Source organism: Marmota marmota, unplaced genomic scaffold, assembly GCF_001458135.2.
Source record: "Marmota marmota marmota unplaced genomic scaffold, marMar, whole genome shotgun sequence".
In the NCBI taxonomy this organism is placed as follows: Eukaryota; Metazoa; Chordata; class Mammalia; order Rodentia; family Sciuridae; genus Marmota; species Marmota marmota.
In genome coordinates this window covers 759,674-781,730 of record NW_025999927.1, presented here as the reverse complement: position 1 = coordinate 781,730, position 22,057 = coordinate 759,674, and the positions used below count along the sequence as shown (strand labels likewise).

General features: G+C 58.0%; 1 protein-coding gene across 1 annotated transcript in view; it reads right to left on the bottom strand.

Moving 5' to 3' along the window:
• Galnt2 (polypeptide N-acetylgalactosaminyltransferase 2) overlaps positions 1-22,057 on the bottom strand; it is a 51,322-nt gene that overhangs the window by 17,326 nt on the left and 11,939 nt on the right. The window contains exons 3-7 of the mRNA XM_048800361.1: positions 13,521-13,674; positions 5,242-5,340; positions 4,987-5,054; positions 4,783-4,848; positions 590-711 (exon numbers count right to left, since the gene is read on the bottom strand). Of these exons, the coding sequence (XP_048656318.1) occupies positions 590-711; positions 4,783-4,848; positions 4,987-5,054; positions 5,242-5,340; positions 13,521-13,674 (509 nt within the window). The remainder of the gene's footprint in view (positions 1-589; positions 712-4,782; positions 4,849-4,986; positions 5,055-5,241; positions 5,341-13,520; positions 13,675-22,057) is intronic.

The following is a 22,057-nucleotide window of genomic DNA, read 5'->3' as shown; positions in this document are numbered from 1 at the left end:
TCCCTGGGACGTCTGCATCTGCATCTCCCTGGCCCAGCTGCCCCTCCATGCTGCAGCCAGCACTTCTACCTTTTTTCACCTCCTCTAGTCATGTTTGCCCTCCCTGTCCAAGGAAGAGTCACAGCAGGAAGGACAGAAAGTCAATGAAGGCGGCCAGAAGTAAGGAGGCCACCCAGCTTTATGATGATGCCCCTCGCAGGAGGTGGTACCCGAGGGGGTCCCAGGTAACCCTCTGGAGGCCTGCCCAGGCACTGAGTGACAATCAGCACGTGCTTCTCCCTGAGCCTAGCATGATGGACTGGTCTTCAGTGGGAGCCGAGGCTGGCACTGCCCCAGCCTGAAGTCCCAGGTCCCCTCACGCCCTCAGAGCTGAGGCGAAGAAGCAGCTATGCCTGAGCCAAAGCTGCCTTCACCAGCCACCTCCCAGCCCCTGCTGAGCCTGCCACCTCCTCGCACAGGGACCCCACAGCCCAAAGCACTGTAGATGAACCCCCAGAGACACTGCCTTCCTCCCCGCACCAGGGGCACCCACGGCCAGCCCAGGACCACACGCCCATGTGCCCTGCCCCGGCCCGGTCCTGGGCCTCACCTCGGCCACCCGCTCCAGTAGCGGCTCCAGCCAGTGCTCATTACACTCGCAGTGGCTATCCAGGAAGGTCAGGACCTTGGCCTGGGCAGCGTCGGCACCCCGGACCCTGGAGCGCATGAGACCTGAAAAGGAAGGCAGAAGTGTGTCAGGGAAGCGAGAACCCAGGACGGCTCAGCGCCTGGCAGCCTGGCCCCCCAAGGCTTCTCTGCAGTTGACTGTTGCCTGGGAAGGCCACCCCCTAGAGCCACTGGTCCAGAAAGATCTTCGCATAATAAAGCCTCTATCTAGCAAGGAAGCTAGACCTTCAGAAGGACTTCTCTCTGGCACAGCCACAGCTTCCAGACTGGCTGGGCCCTGGAAGATGTCAGCTCCACATCTTGGGACCTGGTCGCACCGCCCCCAGCCTGAAGCAGACAGCTCTGTCTTCTGAGACCTATCAGAGCCAGAGACCCAGTGGTGCTGCTGGGCCAGCTTGAACGCCTGCGACCCGCTGGCCACACACACTTGCTCTTCAAGACACATATCTGACTGTCCTGGATGCTTGTGGGGAGCCCCTTTGGATGACCCATGCCTTCCATCCTGAAGCAAGAGGCTCTGACCCATCACTACATTTCATGGTGACTTGGGCGTTGTCCCAGCCCAGGAAGTCGAAGGCGTGTCTTCAGGTGTAGGCATGTCACCCGTGGGGCTGAGCCACACTCACCTGTTCTTTTGTAATACTTTGCCCTGTTTGGGATGGAATGTTCCATGGAAGCTCCCTCTGTTGTGTCCCCTTCTCTTGCTCTGCCCTTGGGTGTGGCCATCCTAGCTGTCAGTTAACCTGCTGACAGCAGACATCAGGAAGCTAGACTCAACCCCCTGAAACCTGACCCCTTGCCTCGTTTGAATAGCTTCTCCTCAATAAAAGGATTCAGCACCTGCTGGCTGCCTTTCCACAGACCCCTAAGATCAGAGGAGCCCTCAGGACCCAAAGAAAAAGGTATCTCTGTCTCTGTGTGGTTATTTTGTGCAGCCCAGTTCCCCTGGGTGACCCTGAGTGTCTTAGTCGTGAGGAACGCAACAGATGCTGTGCTTGGGGGCTCTGTGTCTGGACTGGACGAGAGGCTCACACCCAAGGAGGATGAGGGCTCTACATTCCTCTCTATGCAGTTTGAGGAGAGCCACAGTGACCCCACATAGCTGCTTGCCCCCAGGGGCAAAGGACAGAGTGACCAGTTGACTGCAGAGCCGCTGCAACTGGACAAAGCCCAGCCTGGAAGTTGGTATGAACTCCGAGTAAGACATAAAGCCAATCGTGTGACAGAGCCGGAGGAAACAGAAGATGGAACCACAGAGGATCAACTCCTGAGAGTAGGCCCACCTGGCCCAAGGCCACATTCAGGGGGTGCTTCCCAAGGCACCCCACCCTGCAATGCTGCCCTTCTAGCTTAAGGTGCCAGAGGAGAAAGCGTAGGACTTGAAGAGTGGCTAGGACTAGAGAAGGAGACCCTGAAAAGGGCCAGTGATCATGCCTGGCTAACTCCTGAGCTAACTTCACAGGCCTGGACTCCAAGAACCCCCGTAAGAACAACCAGAGAGCTGAGTTCATCTGCTTCCTGTTGTAGTGGACACAGCTGAGAATTCAGTTGCTATCAATCCCTGTGGACACAAGGTTTGGAATTCAAGTCTTGCCAAGTTAGAGAAGTTTGGAGAACACTTCAGTTCTATGGAAACCCAAAGGATCACATTCAGAAATGCAGACTACTACCTCAGAAACAAGAGACTCACCCAGGGCATCCCCATCCTAGATAAGCACCTGTCCATCTACCAGAGCAGAGTCACCACCAGTCACTTCACTGTCCTGCTTAAAAGAGATCAAGACCCTTCAGAGAGAGAACATAACCCAGTATCTCCAATATATCACCCACAACATCTATTGTAAAATAAAAAATAACTAGACTTGAGAAATTGAAGAGTATGGTCCATCTCCACAAGAAAAACCCAACAGAAGCATCCCAAGATGACTCAGATGCTGGATCAGCAGACAAGGATTTAGAATGGCTTTTATGACCATGTTCAAGAGCTCATGGGAAGTGAACAGACAAGGGCCTCATCAGAGCACTGGAGCCTGTCTGGCAGACACAGCGGGGTACTTGAGAGCCAGGAAAAGGAAGTGATGGGAGACAAGCAGCTCCCTGACCGGTCTCAATCACAGAATGGAGCTGGCAGAGGGACCTGTGGACTTGAAGACAGGCCAGGGACACGGGCCCTCCTGACAAACAGAGAGGAAAGACGTCAAGGGGAAAGCAGGACAAGTGCTGGAGATGCAAATGGCCAGCGAGTCCCAAGTCTGGTGGAAAACGCCACCTCATACCTCCCAGAGTCAGTGAAGCAAAGCAGCCTAAATGTAAAGGGGACCCAGGCCCAGGGCTGTGAACTGGGACACCTGTGATGAGGGCTGGGTGCAGCCAGGAGGCGCCAATGCCCGAGCAGACCTGTGGTCCTGGCAGAAAAGCGCAGGCCAGGCAAGGACAACACGCAGCAACACTTCTGAAATGCTGAAAAGCATCCAAGGCCAGCTCAGAATTCCAGTCAGAAACGCTCTCTGGGACGAGGAGGAAGTTCTGCAGGACAGAGGCCCACATGCCGTCACTGGCGAGGGAAAATCAAGATTGCGCCTGGGGTGGCGGAGATGGCCCCAAAGGGGGACTCTGGGCAGGAAAAGCTGGAGGCTCTGGAAGCGAAGAGGAGGGCAGATCCAGGGCATCCCTACTCCCTGCCGACCTCCTGAGGAGGTTCCCAATCCCTGAAGCGAGGCAACCGCACTGTGGGGTCGAGTGGCAGGCAGAGGAGACGGTTCCGCAGCAGCCCTGGGATGGGGCAGCTGAGCTGTGGCCAGGGGCTTTCTGCCCACCTCCTCTGCCTCGTCTTCAGCTGTGCCCGAGTAGCTAGCCCAGCCCCTTCTCGGCGGCCACCTTGCTCCATGCAGCTGGCCAGTGCTGTAGGAGCACCTGCCTGGGGTTCAAGGCAGGTATGGCCGCATCACACAGCTGCTGCCCACTTGAGCTGTCCAGACCTGACTGCCAGTCACTCCCACACGATGCCCCTCACCCCTGCTAAACCCAGCAGTGACACAGTTCCTCCCCCACATGAGCACCAAGTCCAGAGGTCCAGAGTTAACATGCAGACACACGGCCAGTTTCTAAGCAGCTCATGGACACCCCCCATAAGGCCAGCAAGGGACAGGCCAGTTACAAACTGCAACACAACAGCCACTTGCTTCCTCTCCCTCTCCCCACTTCTCCCCTCCCCTCTCCTCCCCTCCTGTGTCCTGGGCCAGCTTCCCCTTTCTAGGCAAGGGAGTGAGGACACTCAGCGGAGACTTCACCATTGCCTCGTCACTCAGGGGACATAAGGACCGCAGCAGGTGATCAGGTCTGGGGCTGGTGCCAGCCCAGCAAGGCCACAGTGCACATAGGAGCAGGCTATCGGCTGGGCTGGTGAGGTCAGGTGCCCAAGGCACTGCTCCCACACGAGGGCCGCTGGGCTGATGGGGCAGGCTCCTGCTCAGACACCCCCTTCCTCCAGCGCAGTGGCCATGTGGGGACGAGGAGGAGGGCTGTGCCCTGGCCGGAGAAGCACTGCCACTCCTGAATCCCTGGAAGCAGCCTGGGTGCCATGGCTCTGCAGTTGGAGAGACTGAGAGACCCCGATCCCAAGAGGGGCCTCTCTCCACGCTCTGGTACCGGGACACCAGCTGCACCAGCCTGAGCTCCCCAATACGCACATCCCTGGGGAGCCCTCCTGCCACGGCCTTGTGGCCTGCTCCTGGGGCTCAGCCCTGTCCAGTGACAGGAAGCCCATGGGAAGGTGGACTAACAGGGGTGTAAGCACCAAGGGCAGCGTGTCCCCATTCTGGACGGCCCCCTGTGGCAGCTGCCGGCCGTGGATCTGCTCTCTGGTCAGCCGCTGCAGCTAGGAGCATTGAATAGCTTGTGGCTGAAGCTCTTCAGGGACGGGTCAGAGTCCCTGAGCATGAACGGAGCTTCTCATGCGTGAACAGACCCAGAGCACACATCTCTGATGGGTTAGGTGTCCGACGTCCTCCCTGTGTGTGCTGGGACAGGAGAGGGCACAGAGCGGGACCAGAGACCTGATTGCTTTCATAGCCAGAGAACTGCCCAGTTACCACCAGGCTGGGGAGGGAGTCTTACCTTCCCGCCGATCGTTCCTGAGGACCCGCACTTTCTCAATCTTCCCCAAGAGGGCCCCGTCCTCAGCTTAGGGAGAGAAGAGAGGGAGCATGAGTCCCTGTGGCTGGGTGGGCGCTGCCCCTGGGCCGCGAGAAGCCCTTCCCTCTGGCCGGAGCCTGCCCAGTGCTCTTGCCCACAGCCTGCTGGGGAAGGACCAGCACTCACGGTCATTGCTGTAGTCGTCCACCAGGATAATCTCTTTGATGAGGTGCGGGGGGCTTCTCTTAAGCACACTGAGGAGAAACAGAGGACAGGGCCGTGGCCGGGTGCAGGCAACCGGGTGGGGTGTCCTCTCTTGGCCCCGCCTAGGCTGGAGGGGCCATCGGCTGCCCAGGGACAGAGCCACCAGGTGGCCCACTCACGGCCCCGCTGGACATGCTGACCCAGCTAACTGGGCCACAGCTGGTGTCCTGGCCTCACCTGACCACGGTCCTCAGCAGGGCCGACCTGGCTTCGTTGTGGAACGTGATCACCACGCTAGTGGCTGGCAGGTCCACACGCCACTGCTTCCGCTGACACCTGAGGGAAGAGAAGGTCTGTCTGTGCAGTGTGGCACAGCTGCTGCGCTGGGCAGCTGGGAGACAGAGCACCCTCAGGACGTGACCACAGGGAAGGTCCAGAGTGAGCTTAGGGATCAGCACATTGAGAACACACGGGACCGGGACAGCCTAGGGCTACCCCAGCCTGCTGCAGACGCAGCTCTGGCACTCTCACAGCCACCGCAGTGCCCAGGGCAGGCCACTGTGCCCACTGCCCTGCCTGTACTTTCCCCTCTACCCGGCACGAGCAGCCAAGGCCCACAGCAACTCCCCTCCACCTGGATGTCAGAGTGCCCCACAACTGTGTCCAAGCAACCAGAGTGAGGCCATTTCCAAGCAACCAGAGTGAGGGTGGTGCCCGCAGCTGGTGGAACGGAACACAAGGGCACTGCTTCTCCTGAGCAGTGAGCAGGGTTCTGGGGCCACTTCTCAGCAGAACATGAGACCAGGCCTCCAGAGGTGGGCAGATTCCACGCAGCACTTCCTGAGTCTGTGCTGCAGAGACAGAACTGCAGGGGTACCAAGTGCTACCTACATGACAAGAGTCCTCAGCTCCAGACTAAAGTGTCCAAGCATCGCAGGGCAGAGAGCCAGGCAGGCCTGCAGACTCCTGGTGCTGCTCGGGGCAGGGCTGCACATCCCAAGGGAACAGCACCCAGGAAGGCACAGTCTACATTGCTGCAGGAGGCTCAACTGTAGTGCCAGGCCTGCGCCAGGAGCCAGAGTCAGAGTCCCTGAGTGTGAACAGAGCTGCTCATGCTGAGAGCCTGGCTCAGGGTCAGTTCTGAACAGTCATGCCAGCCAGGCAGTGGTGAGGACAAGGCCTGGCCCTCAGCTGGCTGGGCCAAAGGTCTGCCCACACAAGCTCTTCCACGCTGTCACCGTCACCTGCAAGGTTGTCCTGCAACCCAGGCATCAAGCACTCTGCCAGTGGGACCAATAGGTGACACCTCTAGGGACCTGCAGGCCATGAGGCCAGGCTCACTCCTCAGCCAGTGTGGTCCCCGGCCAAGCTGAGACAGCTCCGCACTGGGCAGAGGTGGCTGTGGCCAAAATGTCCATCAGTGAGATGCATGTGGACCCCAGCAGCTGCTGAACAACTACACACAGTGCATGGTGTGGGCTGAGGGACATGGCAGCCTCGCCACCTTTTCCTGTCAGACTGGGAAGACAATCTCAAACACGAGTTAGAAATATAGTACATCTACAGAGCAGTGAGGTGGGATCACAAAAGGGACTTCCCTGCTTCACTTGAGTCATCACAGCTGGTCTGTTTTAATTAGTCATGAAAGAACCACATAACAGTCCCCACTGTTTGGGGCAAATGATTCTGTGACTACACAGAACCTCGTTACCACTGAGCCTTTAGTGACAAGCAGACCGGTAGCTAGAATTGTTAGCTGGTCAAATCAAGGAACTGAGACACCTCCAAAGCTTCAACTGTGAATGCTTTGCTGGACAGCATCAGTCCCAAGATGGCAACTGGCGAGCGGTGCCAATGAAGGCCAGAGTCGGGGGTGGCACCTCCCACACCTCCACCTCAATGTGAGGCATGGGGCTGACTAGGGCTGCCAACCTCCAGGCAGAAGCAGGAGCAACCAGTCTGTGAGCCTTCCTGCCCCGAGGGCGGAACGTGCAGACATGTGCCCACGTCCATGCTGAACCACAGGAGCAGGCACTACAGAAGTCAGGAGAAACGGAAAGCATTCTGCCCAAGGGCCGTCTCCCTGCCAGCTCTCCAGTGGCCATGGCAGGGCTGTATCCAGGAGCCAGCAGAGCTGGTCTGAGGTCAGCAGCAGGAAGAGCGGAGGTTTTGTCCTCTGGAAGCAGCACGGTGCTGGGAAGAGGCGGGGCTTTGGGCGACTTGCTCCCAGGGTTCTTGTGGTCATTCTGGAACCTTCCAGTCCAGTAAAATGGAGATTTAGAAACCAGACTCACAAAAACTTGAAAAAACACCAATCTGGGCTCACGTGGCTGAGAGCTGCCGGCATCAGTATCTGAACTTCGAGTGGCTGCAAACAGATGAGCTCCTGGCTGGGGAGGGTGGCTTGTGGTGCAGGTGACTCTGGGTGGCAATGACCCTGATAGGACGACCGAAGGCTTCCGTGCCACACCAGGGAGGGCCAGGTCTGCAGTGGGAAGGGGCCGTGGCGTCTCCTCGCCCTGCCTGACTCATGGCCCCTGGTGCTCAGCTGGGCTAGTGCCCTGCTCCTGCTGGCTCTGGACACCAGCTGTGCGCTCTGAGGCAGCTGCCTCACTCTTCTGCACACCGGTCTTCAGGTCACTGAAGGAATACAGCAATGAAAGTGGACACTGAGAACCAGAAGGCCACCGTAAGGAATAGGGGACAATTGCATGGGCAACCATGCATGGGTGGAGGCCACCTGTGTACAGAGGCCAGGATGGAGTCAGCATATGGGCTGAGGCCCAACAGGGCCTGGGGGAGGTGCGCCTAGCCACAGGGAAGAGGGCACCTAGCCTGCAGGAAGAGCTTGGGGTGGGGGAAGCAGGGCGGCCAGAGACCCCCAGAGTATGCATGTGGGCTCAGGATACCAAGAGGCTGGGGAGGGGCGTGGCCAGCTGCAAGACCACACCCACTCTAAGATGGCTGCGGAGATGGGAAAGGCTCCACCCTCCTGAAATGCCGGTAGAACTCAGGTCCTGCAAGGGTGAGGACATGCGGTCTCAGTGCCTTGTCCAAGATTGAAGACCAAGTGATCATGGGGGGCACGGAGTCTGGAAGTCCCAGCGCAGGGCAGCAGCAGGTGAGGGCCTTGTGTTGTGTCCTGGTGTGGCAGAAGGGTAGGCGTGGACATGGGCACCAGCGACACACACAGCAAAGCCCTGAGATGGTGGCAGGCACTCTCAGCTAGTCGAACACACTGACCCTCAAGTTCTGGCTCTTCAACTCTGGACCCAGAGGAGGTGAGAAAGTGCCTCTGTGCCCAAGGCCACCCATGTGGCACACACTCTGTCTAGCTTTACCTCTGACAGGGCCCCGCTCGGGCCACGCCCCCTGTGTGCTGCCCTGTGGGTACACACTGCCCACCTCTTCCGCTGGACAGCCCAGAGCAGGACAGCCGGGCAGGCTCCTTGGTCTCTAAGGTTGCTGGTGTCAGGTTTACGTCTGCCTCTGCCACTTCCCACTGCAAGACTTGCATGGCCACAGGCCTGTGGTGTGTCAGAGAGGCAGCTGCCCTGGCATGCTCCTCAGGCACGTGGCCACCTGGGCCACTGGGTTTTCCTCATGAGCTTCGGATCAGCTCCTGACACTGCTTAAACACCACAGATTGATCTGAAGACGACATTCACCGTCTTAGAAACAGAGCTTTAAATGTCCTTGGACTGCACCCTGCTGCTTCCCGGGAGGCCCTGCGTCTCGCACAGCCCTCCTTCCACATGGCCCGGAGCCCAGCAAGGGCTCTGTGGCTGCCCTTCCTCCCAGGCTGTCGCCACTGCTGGATTGTGAGGGGCTGTCTGCAGAGGCCTCCAGGAGCCCCACAGCCCTGCCAGTTGGCAGCAGGTTTTCCTCCAGCTGGCCATCTGCCTGCCTCTCCCCCAACACCAGGACAGTCCTGTGTCAGCCTGTGCCAACGATGCCACACATGGTATGCAACTGCATGAGCAGCAGAGGGCCTCGCCTCCCATGAGCACATTGGTCACCACTGAGCTTGGCACTTGATGGGCTCCTCATGGGCCCTTGAGCACAATTCGGGACACTGAGCACGACTATCCCTTCCTACATCTATCACAGTGACCCACAGCTCTCCCCCTCGAGCCACCATGATCACGGTCCTGACGTGCATGTGCTGTGCATCGGGAGTCACTGGCATTTGCCACCCTGCACTCCTAGGATACACCTGGTGGCCCTAGTTGAGACACAGTGCTGTGCTGGGCCAGCAGCTAGTCAGGTCTCCTGGACGCACAACGCCAGGTGTGACGGCCTCCTCCAGCTGCACAGAGGGAAATGGCATTTCCTGCAGACTTAGGTGAGCAGGGAATTTCGAGAAGGCAAATTTTTTAGTGGAAAAGTTTCTTTTGATGGTATTTATTCTTATTATTTATATTTTATTTATTTATTTATTTATATTATTGAGAAAAATTTATATCATTGAAAAAAATTTGCAATTACATTTTTCTTTAAAACCACATTTTAGTGCATACTTGTTGCAGATTTTATATCAAATTTTTTGGAAAATCAGGGAAGTGGCCATGATGGAGAGGTTTACAAAAAACATCATCAAGCTGCTACTAATTATTAGGCCATTTTGGATAAGATACCCCAAAGAACCTCCTGGAAGGACTGAGAGGTGGCCAGGGTTGGGTGGGCTGGTGACCCAGAAGAGGACAGCACCTGGAGAGCTAGGCCAGCACATGGCATAGCCCTCGAGCCAGGGTCAGAGGCTGACCGAGCTGAGCAGAGGGAAGGCCTTGCAGGCCAGAACCAAGCCAAGCCCCTCAGCACAGGGCTGGGAGGCCAGAACTGGACCCAGGGCTTGCTAAGACGTTCAGGGCTTGCTCTGAAGGTCACTCCCGAATCCAGGTGGAATCCCACAGGACTACTTCCCAGCAGCAAAGGGGGAGAGCAGCTGGCCAGCTCTCCTGCACCCAGGCAGAAGCCTGCTCAATGCCAGCTCTGGCAGGGTCTTGAGTGCCGTCTCAACTGTCTGCAAACCACAGGCCAAAGCCAGGGAGGGGAGGACACAGCTGCAGCCTTGAGCCGCCTCTAAATCTCCACACACCTCGCAGCCAGCTCCAGCCTGCACCCATCTCGGTGCTGGTGTTCATCTTCCCCATTCCACACCCTCGAGGTCACCCTCCAGCCTTCATCCCTCCTCAACTGCTAGAGTTCCCTCAGCCGCCTCTAGGGCCACCTTCCACAGAAGCGCACCTGGACAGCAAGTGCTTCCAGGTCTCCACGGTCGACCCAGGTGAGGCAGGTGGCAGCTTGGCCCTCTGCCTGTCAGGAGCCTCGTGTCCTGGGCACCCCTGTGTACTCGCCCGGCTGGGCGTGCCAATCCCGGACAAGCTCTCCAGCACTGTTTTCATGTGCTTGTGGAGCTGAATAAAACCTGGTGTGGGGCTGCCTGTCTGCTGCCCTTGGGGCCCTGGCTCCTTTTGCCTTCCCTGGAGGCTGTGAGGGGTCAGTGTGGCTTCTCCTAGCTGCCCATGCTCCTGCCTCTTGCTGGCCATGCTCCTGCGACTCCTGATGCCATCAGGGATCCACAGCACTTAACAGGTGGGCGGGTTATGCCAAGCGTCCCTCTCAATACCACTGGGCCTCCTGATGCCAACACGTGTCCAGGTAACAACCCACCATTCCAAAGATCCAAGGCAGGAAGAGAACGAAGGCGAAGGCTGGAACATCAGTGGTGACAGAACTGCGGGGAGCTCTTGGGCAGCGGGTGGGCTCTGGGAGAGCAGGGGCTGCCATAGTAGCTCCAGAGCCATGTCCTAGGGAGGGACATGGCCTTGCCAACACTGCCGGACCCTCACAGGTCAGACGGGGCCGCACACCTCATCATAGGGGACAAAAGCCACAGAAGAATGGGAGGTCTGGGATTCATGCCAGGTCTGTGGGATGCCAAGTTCGTTCTCAGTGCCCTCGCCAGTACCGCTCAGCTCGGTCACAGCCAAGCATGACCTAACAAAAGCAGATGGCAGAGATGGAAACCACGGTGTCCCCCGAAGCCACCTTCTTCAATGTGCTCCGCTGGTTGTGTGAAGGAGGAGAGGCCGGCCTCCCAGGCAGCGCTCACCAGTTCGGTCCTCCCAAACCTCGGTCCTCCCAGACCTCGCTCCGAGGACATCGAGCTGCCTCTAGATCAGGCTCCAGGTTGGCTCTGAACAGAACTTAATTCAGCCGAAGTCCAATGACGGTGGAAGGCTCCCAGCTGCTGCTCTAACACGCACCTGACACACCCAGTGGCCAGAATGGAAAGCAACCCCAGACCGCCCACACGGTGACACCTGCAAACACGGTGATACCCACCCACACGGTGACACTCGCACACCGCTTGGCAAGCTCCCACTCTGGAAATGCTAGCAACACAATCACATGTACACCGGGGCTGCAGTGGGCAGCAGAGGAGCTTGGCCCATGTGTGGATGGGTACCAGGAAGGGCCACCCTCTCAGCCCAAGGGAAAGGTATACATGAGTCTTCGGAAAACCAGCTCTGAAGCCACCGTGACCTGAGGCCCACCTCCTGTGCAGACGGCACCCCAGGTTGTCTGCATAAGGCTCTGCTGGAGCCGTGGCTCAGGCCAAGCCTTCTTCAAAGCTCTAAGTCACTGGGCAAGTTTCCAGCAACCTGGGTGCTGTGGCTTCCTCCCTGCGCCAGGAGACCACCCACGTCTGCATCACAGCATGTAAGGATCCTGAGTGGCCTGGGGGAGCCTGAGGAGCTGGGCTGTGGGGACAAACCCCTGGGGCCCTCTGGGAAGTGCCAGGGACTCCCCGGAGACATGCATGTCTACACCCTTGACGACACATGTAGCTTTAGGCGCGACTCCCTGGGTCCCAGAGGCCCCTGTGGCACCCAGGGCCCGACCCCAGGCCAGGGCTCCTACTGCAAACGGGTCCACTGGGTGTTCAGGAGTTGACAGAGCCAATGTAGCCAGCAGCACAGCACCAGGGCCCAGTGCAAGGCCTCAAGAAGGACCTGTGGGCACAGGAACCCTGCGTGGCGGCGATCTGGGGTGGACATGAGTGGCGAGGTCGGTGACGTGACGCATGTTGTTCAGCACGTCAAGCGCACACCGCTGCGGTACTCAGAGCTGCCTGGGACACCAAGCTAAGGGCAGCCCTGAGGTGACCAGTCTCCACCATCCGAAGTCCCCAGGGTGGGGAGGGGCCTTGGCCTCCCACACTGCTCTTCTCTGCAGTCCCTGAAAGCCCGGCCCAGCTTTACACTCTTTTATCCTGGATGTCCCAGTCTAAGAGGCACGTTTGGTGGTGATGACAAAGCCATGTGCATGGCTGGACCTCCAACAGGCACACCTGTGTCCCTGCAGAGGGCCCAATATGGTAGACGTGTGATCGTCCCCAGGCTACCGACACCACCCAGAACTCCAAACACAACTGCACGGGCGAGAGGGCCCACTGACCCCCAAGGAAGCAAGTGGCCTTGGGGTGGGGCTCCAGTTTCTGGGTGATCCGAACCAAGACCAGTGCCTTAGGGACTCCGAGTGCCCTTGTCCATGCATTCTCACAGCAAGGCTTACCAGGTAGGGTGACAACAGCTGGACCATACAGGGGTGCCCTGCACGGAGCTGGAGCCTGGGTGTCCCGACACCCACCCCAGGGCCCCGAGGAAGTAAAGCCAGGATCCAGGTGCGCAGAGCGGTTGTAGCAGGGTCCACTCATGTTCTGAATTAGCCCTTGCTGTCGGCCACTGCGACTGAGTTTTAAAATGGACCTGATTCTTTCTCCCTCCCTGCTCCTCCCTAACCTCTCCCTCCCTAATCACAGGATGACCTTTCCCCCATGCAGGCAGAGCTATCTGTTCCCGAGCACACACCCACCACAGGAATGGGGTAATCCAGACTCTGGGGGTAGCAGCAGAAGACTTCCCAAATTAATAGGTGAATTAACAGCTGCAACAGAGACCACTTGGAGCATTGCCTTTGAGCCACCTCTTTAACAACCCCCACTCCTGCTGATGAGCAGAAGCATAGCCTCTGGGATAGGAGTCCCCTGGCTTCTCTTTCGCTAGCAAAGCCATAAGCCTTCTTTTTCCTTTCTCAAAACCGTGTCTTCATTACTGGATTGGCATTGGGGACAAGGATCAAGTTTTGGGTAACAGGGTGACACACCATTCCTGTGCCCATGTTTCTGCTCCATTTAGCACTGACTCTGCTGGGAGGTCGACTTCCTCCTCCAAGTCTGCACATTTCGACTTAAGCCATCCCAGTAAGCGAGGATCTAAAGTTTCTTCCTTCTAAGGTTGTCAACAGTGGAAAATGTGTTTTGTGACTGGATCCTCAAAATAACAAGTGCTCAGCCACTACATGGCCAATCCCTCCACTTCTCCCTCTGACTCCGCCTCTGCACGCTGCCACAGGGCAGTCCTGGCTTCTCCCAGCTTGATATCACTGGGAGGGGAGACCCCACGGCACAGCAGGGCAAGCCTGGCCACGGGTGCGGGCTGGGGACTCACTGGTCGTGCCGCGTGTCTGGGATGGCTCTGTCCATGCGCAGCCTGTCGCTCTCCACCTGGTTGAACTTGTTGCGGGCGTAGGGGTCCTGCCCAGAGCGCACCATCGTCCCGCCCACGTAGGCCTCCTGGTTGAAGTCTGGCCACCGCACTTTCCCTGGAAAGAGCAGAGCAGAAGCATGGTGAGGCTCACTCGGGCCCCAGGCAGGGCTGGCTCCTATTAGCCACCAGCCCCCAGGCGGCACTCTCCATCAGCACACAGCAGGGCCAGAGCCGTGGGCCAGGAGCAGGTGGCAGCGGGAGATCACATGCCCACGGTCCGCAGGGTGAAGGCCAGGCCTGCACCTCAGGATCCCTCGGGACAGCAAAGGGAAGCCAAGGGCCAGGACAGTGTCAGGGTGGCACCCTGCTCCAGAGGCCGAGACTCCCTGCTTGCCCACCTTTCCAGGCCCAGCCAGTCAGCCTCCTGTCCCGCAGCCCAGGCAACAAAGGTAAGGCTCGTGCTGTGGGCTCAAGATGACTCCCTACGGCTCTGCAGGGAGAGTGGTTCCGGGCGGGTGGGCTCAGAAGGGCCCACGCGTGCAGCAGTCCTCCAGGAAACAGCCATCCACTGTAGGTCCCGTCCCCAGACACCCAGCCAACCAGAGGCGGCGACTGCAGGTCGCAGGGAGACCAGCGCTGGCAGCACACATGCACTGGCCCTTCCCCTTTGTGGGCTCCTTCCCTCCCTGGAGTCATTTCCCCATGCTGCCTGTGCCCCATTCCTCCCCTGAGGGCAGGGACTTCAGGGGGAAGGGTGCCCCCTTCCCTCCTCAGTGCCCAGGACACATCTGTCCACCTTTCTCCTGTTCACATGTCCATTCTTAGCTTGTTTCAGGAGACTCCCTGGCTGAACGCCAGGTGGGGGGAGGAATGCTCCCTCTGTCCCTGTGATACAGAAATATCACACCCCAAGAACTGGACATCCAAGCACCCCAGGACTCCTTGGGGACACCCTCGTAGTGTAGCCCAACTGACCCCATGGAGAAAGCGCAGGGTGCGATTCCCAGATGCCCACGGGCACGGCTGGGACCTCCATTCCCACACAGGTATCTTCCTGTGAGAAAGCCAAAGTGGCCCACCTGGACACTGACCATGGACCAGAAGCCAGCACTGGATGAGGTTCTTCAGGAGATTGGGGTAGGGCTGGTGCTGGGGACAGGGCTCCTGGGCAAGCCGCTGCTGGTCGCAGGCCCAACCAAGCAGAGCCGGGTGAGAAGGAGGGGAGGAGGGCACCGAGGCAGAGAACTGGCTTGGGCAACCCCGCCTGCAATCTCTGCCACACTGCCACCTGCCAGGCCAGGGATGTGGCACTGCCGCACTGCCACCTGCCAGGCCAGTACGCGGGACTGGATCGGAAACCATATCTCCCACCACATCAGTCTAGCCAGCAACAAAAACTCGTGTTTCACAAGGACTCCATGGGGGACCGTGGTCCAGCTCTGCAGGGTAGGAAGGGAGGGGGCAGTGGGAACAACAGCCTCACCCAGTGGACTCCACAGAACCCAGGGAGGCTGTGAGGTCGTGGAGAAGCAAAGCACAGCCACACAAGGAGCTGGGTAGAGCTTGGCACTGCACAGAAAGAGAGGAGGACAGGAGGGGACGCCCGGCTGCTTGGGCAGGTGCCCCACACCGTCCTAGCAGCATGACTCAGGGACACCTGCAGAGGGCAAGGTGGGTCCTGGGGTGGCGCAGGCCTCCAGGGAGCAGGGGCCTGAGACGACAGCCAGGTGCTGGCCTCGGAGCCACCTGGGGCAACAGGACAACAGGGGTGCGCCAGCCACACACCAGTGTGGGGCAACAAGACAGCAGGGGTGGGCAGGTGCCCAGCCCAGCTGCTGCGAAGTGTGGTGCTGCTCTGCTCTACAGTGGACAGGATTCCGCGGCTGGCTCAGGGCGGAAGGTGAGTCATCCCCCTCAAAGCCCACTGCTCCTTCTGCAGCTGGCTCTGATGGCCACAGGCTCGTGACACTGGGCATCAGAGGCCTGGCCTCTTGCCCACGAGCCTCGTAGCCGTGGTTGTGGCCTGGCCAGCACTAGAACTTTCTTCCCCTAAACACAGCACTTCTGCGACGTTCAGGGAAACATCTTCCATACAGAGTGCCCTAGAGACGCTGACAATCCATCCTCTCCATCTCGCCAACTTACCCTCGCACATTTTTACCTTCTGTGCCAGAGAGCACAGGGCTCTTCTGGCCAGGCACTGGTCCTCTGACCACTGTCCAGTCAAGCACCAGTGGCTGATGAAAAATGAGCTGGTTTGAACCATGGAGGGGCTTGAGCTAGTCCTTGTGCCAAGGTACTCTTACCCACAAAGAGACCACGGGCCTATGAGGGCCAGGCCTGCCCAGGAAGAGATGCCACTCGAGGTGCCCTCAGGTAACCGCTGGCTCTGGGCACTCAGCTGGGAGGGTCTGCTGAGGACAGGACAGACCTCTTCAGCCTCCGTAGCGCTCTTGATGCGTCCATCTTTTTGCTGACTGGGACCCCTCTGGAATCAGACAAGACTGCAGCAGGATCTGTGAGACATCTGACCCCAGGTGACGGCAGGGGAACTGGACCAAGTAGTGGGGTGGGTCCCAGGCTGGACCCAACAGGCACCAGCCAGCAAAGGCCAACAAGACGCGCCCTCAGTGCCCACTTAAACAGCTGTATCCACAAGCTTGGTGCGGAAGGTGACGTGGAGTCCAATGAGAGCAGAAATGGCCATTCTAGCTGTGGTCTGGACACTCCTCAGTGAGCCAGGAGATGCCCCTGTGGCAGCCAAGACCGAGGAGCCCACCCACGGTGTCCCACAAGCCCTCTGACCCAGGGACACTTCCAGCTGGACTCTGGTGGGCCGACTTGCTTAGCAACAAAGGGCATCCCAGGGCACAAACTGCGGCACCAGAGACAGACTGAGATGGTCCTTTTCTCCACGAGAGCTGGCAGGGAACTGGGACCTTGGCAGGCACATCTGGGATGCTCCACGTCATACTCTGGATGTCACCACGCACACGCCACATACCACACTCTACCATTGGAAGGGCTGAAGATAGTCTGCTCTCTTATGTAGGGGGACGTAACTGGCTCTCACACTAGTGACAGGTCACAATCCACGGTCTGAATCACCACACCAAGATGGAACAGGTATGCCCCAGGGGTGCCAGGAGGAGCCCAGCAGAAGACATGGGGGTGCTGCATGCTAGGCAGACGTAGCTGGCGTGCCCCACCCTCCTGGGAGGGAGCCTGGCAAAGGCAGGGCCCACCCCAACAGAGCCCTCCTCCCAGAGATGGCCATGCCAGGAAGGCGCCTCGGCAGGCAGCCCCGGGTCCCCAGGCTCAAGGTACTCTCCTGGTCAAGGCCCACCGATGCCATTTTATTCGCTTTAAAAGTAGAAACTACAGTTCTTCCTTTAGCAGGTCCTAAGGCCACACCACAAAGGGGAAGACCAGGCAAGGCCAGCTGCAGATAATAGTCTGTTTCAATGACTAAGGCCCCAAATGGACTCTTGGCAAAAAAGGGAATTTCCTTCACCATGGAAAACCATCTCCTGAAATAGGATCCTAAACTATTCATTGTTTTAAGGATGAAAAACAAGACATTCAAAGAAGCAATGAAAAGTTAACAGAGCTGGGGCTGTGGCTCAGTGGTAGAGTGCTTGCTCAGCATGCATGAGGTACTGGGTTTGATCCTCAGCACCACATAGAAATAAAATAAAGGTTACTGTGTCCACCTACAATTAAAACAAATATTTTTTAAAAAGATTTTTAAAAAGTAAACCAAAAAAAATATCAGACTTGACAGGATCAATTCTCTTCATTAATTTTAAATTATCGTGCCCATACAAGAGCTAAAGCACAACACCCTGAAACAGTCTCAAGCCCAGCGAGGACAGAAGCCTGCGTGCCCTTGTGGGGCTGCCCTGGCCTAAGAGTGCATGTCCTGGTGACTCTCCTTGACTGTCACGTCAGGACTCGCTTCCTCTGAGCAGCTTCCTGTCCATGTCCTGCCAACTGCACCTTCACTCCACAGTGCTCCAGATGTGGAAGGGCGTCTGCCGCAGGGCAGAGCAGGGCACGGTAGGGCAGAGCTGGGCACGGTAGGGCAGAGAGTACCTGCCAACCAGCGGCTCTGCGAGGGAGGCCACGCCTACCACCACCCAGACGCACAGCCTGAGGGCTGCTTCCGTTTCATAGAGTAAGAGGCCGGCCGAGCCCCAGAAATCAAACCCACACAGCAGGACACGGCTGTTAGACGTAGACCGACCTCATGCCCAGGTCTCCCTGCGCCTTCAGCCCTGCCTAGCACTCACTTTGAGCAACACCGAAGTGAAGCACTAAGGGCACCGCACGTGGCAGGACAGTGCCCAGCACCCTTCCTGGCCTGGGCTCCCGGCCCTGAGCTGCCAAGCGCACGTACTCCCCTCTGCGGTTCAAGGCAGAAGGCCTGGGCACACGCCTCCATGGCTGGAACCTTCTGCAACTGCTGAAGCGAAGCCCAGCCGAGGCTCCACCTGGGAGCCCTCACTCCTGGAAGCCTTCCCCAGACGCCCAGCCAGCATGGCTTATCCCTGCCACTTCCACCCGCTGGGGTCTGGGAAAAGCATCCTGCCACTTGGGTACCGTGGCCTTTTGGAATCTGGATCCCACAAGCCCATTTCACAAGCACCTGCCTAGACTCTGCTCCCAGCCCTTGCCATCCGCATCATCGTCACTGGACCAAAACCAACTTGCCAGAGCAGATACCTCATGTGTCAGCCACCCCTCAGGGGAGGACCTCCCTGCACAGAGTGTGCTGTGTCCACCATTAAAAATGAGGGTGGGGGGCTGGGGTGGTTGCTCTGTGGCAAAGCGCTTGCCTAGCACGTGTGAGGCACTGGATTCCATTCTCAGCACCGCAAATAAGTAAATAAAATAAAGGTCCATTGACAACTGAAGACACGGTGGTCCTCAACAGCCTCACCACACTCTGGCTGCTGGTCTGAGCCTCGGTCTCCATTCTCTGACCTGCTGGCAGGGCAGGGCCACGGAGGTCTGTTCTTCCTAACACTGGCAGGGTCAAGGGAGCAGGCCCCAGGGAAGACAAAAACATCAGTGACCAACGACATAACAACACACGCACAGCGACTGCCCTGCAACCGCTCTGTGAGGCACACAATCAGCAAGTACAGCAGAGCTGCATCTCCAAGGCCCCAAGGCTAGAACGCCATGTCCTAAGTACAGGAGCAGTGGGCAGCTAATACTGCCTGCTGTCACCACAAAGGTGTGTTAGCACGGGAGGAGTCTGTGGCCACGAAGAAGCCCTGAGGCCCATGCTGGGCGGAGGGATGCAGGGTACCACAGGTGAATCTGAAAGCCTGGTGGTTGGTGGGGCTGTTGCAGAAGAGCCTTCTAGGGGAGGGCAAGGCCCCTCCCCAGAGAGCCAGAGCTGGAGGCTGCCCTGGGGTCCTAGGGCCAGCACAGGTAACCCAAGAGCTCTAGAAATGACAGGTCCTGTAGGAATCCATGGCAAGCCTGAACTCCCAATGTTGGGGAGGACCAGAACCTGTGGGCAGTGGGGCCCAAGCCCCAGAAGCTGCCTCCAGAAACTGCCCACAGATCCGAAGGCCACAGGCACTTGGGACTCACTGTCCCAGGGGGCATGCAACCTCATCCTCTAGGACCTGCTGTGGGCGCCACAGGCCTCTGTTTGTCCCAGCTTCTTCAGTGTCCCCGTGTCCTAACACTGCTTGCCTGGTCACATGACCCTGAGGATATCAGAGCTACCTGCTCCCCCACACTGCTCACAGCTCACCCCACAGGACAGGGTTCAGAGACAGGAGGGACAACACAGGGAACTGAGGACAGCACTTGGTGCAACAGCTGGGCATGGAGGTCCAAGGGGCAAATGGCCCTGCCGGCATGAGGGTCCCAGAGCCTCAGACCCAGAGGGCCCAGGCGCAGGGAGCATGGGGCTCCCAGAGCAGTCAGGCCCACAGAGGGCATGGGCACAGGAAGCATGGGAGATGCCGCTCGGGAGGCCCACAGGGGGAGACTGCACCAGAGGGGCTGCCTCTTCCGCATCTGGAACGTGCCTTCACACATGGGTGACGAGCCACATGCTCAACAGTGACCGCAGTGGTACTTTCCTGTCATGCCTGTTGTGCCACAGTTCTGAAGACACCACCCAGAGCCTGTGAACCCCCAGGAGGAGACACAGCCATGCTGAATAAACATTGGGACCCACACCTTCAGCAGGCAGGAGGCAGAAGAGCTAACCTTTTCCAATAAGATGGGAGGTGACGCACCCTGGCTTCGGCCCCCTGCTGCCCCATCACCCCCACCCTCACCTGGGCACCCGCAGTGCTGGCCTGAGATTCAACCACACACCGTCCCCTGCTCCTCGCCCTCAACCAGCAGTGAACCCTGGTCTGGCAGTAGGGCTTTCTAAGGACCAAAAGAAAGCCTGCTCCGAGGGGCCATGCTGATGAAGGACAAGAGCCCCGACGAGAACCTCACCCCAGGCCTCCAGAGGACACAGCCTCTCCACAGCCTGCCCTGCCCACCTTCTTGGCATCGGCAGAGCCTCGGCTAGTGGGAAGGTCAGACTCAGAGGCGCAGAAGAGGGACCATCCTGGGGGCAACTTGTTTCCCATCAAAGAACCTTTTCCATTCCAATGAAAAAAGACCAGACTCCTCTCTGTCGCTGGGCTGCAGAAGGTTGCTAAGACCACACCTGGACGCTGGGCTGAGGCAGCTGAGGAGGTGCTCCAGGCGATGGGGGGCTCACGGGGAGTTCTGCCACTGCAGGGCTGAACAATGGCCCTGGGCAGTGGGCCAGGAAGGGGGAGGAGACACTAATCCAGGACCAGAGGGAGGGAGGGAGGTAGAGAGCCACAGACAACGGATTCAGTGCTGGGACCTCTCTCCTGTGCCAAGGCCAAGGGCCTGCAGCGTGACTGAGCCTGGCTCCAGGCCCTACCTGACTCCTGGCTTCCAGACCATCACCCCTGTCCCCAGGAGTCCCTGACTCCAAGTAGGGACTGCCAATTGCTGGCACACTGGTTCCCAATTTCAGATTCCACCCCAAATCAGGGCAAACTGGGAAAAGAAATAGAGTGAGAACAATAACCCAGGCTGTAGCCATGGAAGCCCTGGGGGTGTGCAGTTTCCAAACTGGGGCCACATCAGAGTCTCAAAGAGCATAGAGGGATGAGGACATGTTTCAGAACTCTCCCTACCCTTACAGCAGCTTACTTCCAACGACATTTAGAACACATAGGCAGGTGCATATGACAATTCATGAATGAGCACAAACGTGTGGGGTGGGGTCCAGAGCCACGTCTGCCCCGCTGGGGTATAGGAAGCTGGAGCCCCTCTCCTGTGACACCTGGCTCCTAAGGCTGTTGTGGGTTTCGTGGCCACAGTACCCTCAGCTCAGCACAGGGGGCCACTGAGCCTCGTGAGCAGCCCCCTCCACACCCAAGTCACCAGCAGTCCCCGCAGACCACAAGGTGCTGACCATTTACACTATCCTGGGGAAAATGGGTTTCTTAATCATACAATAACTTCTAAAGAAAAAAAAATTATGTGTGCTGATTTAATAAGAAAAATCCTTCAACAAAAAAGGGAAAATAAAACCCTTTGGCAAAGAGGACAGAGTGCATTCATCAAAACCACTGCTAACAAGCCAAAGAGGCAGACCAGTGCCTTCTCATCTCTCGGAAAGAAAGCCACCGTCAACAACAACTGGGAAGGGGCTGGGGTTGTGGCTCAGCGGTAAAGCGCTCGCCTCGCACAGGCGAGACCCTGGATTCGATCCTCAGCACCACATAAAAATAAATAAGTGAAATAAAGGTATTGTGTCCCCCTACAACTAAAAAATAATAAACATTTTCAAACAAACAACAACTGGGATTAGGAAACAAGGTCGAAGCATATTCTGAACTGATTGTAACAGAGTAGGACCCAGTGTCACATCTGGCACGTGCCCTGCAGGTGCTCTCTCCTCCTCCAGCTGCCTCAAGACCCACAGGAGAAGGGTTTTCTGAGTTGAGGGCAACCCCTGCCCCCAGGCTCTCATCGCTCCTGCAAAAGCACAGCACAGCCTTGCACCATAACCCAAGAGGTACTCACAGCTAACTGTTCAACCCCGTGCTCCCCTGTGCAAGTGACGCCTGTTCTACCTGTGAAGGAGCTCTAGCATAGGCCTCCTGACACTGCACGTGTAGAGGAGAGCAGGGAGGACCTGATGTGAGCACCAGCACTCACAGAGCAGCAGCAGAAGGTTGCATTCCTATGTGGTATACACGTGCACCAGAGCCCTGGAAATCTATAATGAGCACCTGGTGCACAGGTGCAGAGGAGCCTGGAAATCCACAGTGAGTTGTCTGCATCTGGTGAGCACGTGCACCCAGAGTCTGGAAATCCACGGTGAGGCACCTAGTGCACAGGTGCAGGGGAGCCCTGGAAATCCATGGTGAGGTGCCTGTGTCTGGTGCACAGGTACAGGGGAGCCCTGGAAATCCACAGTGAGGCAC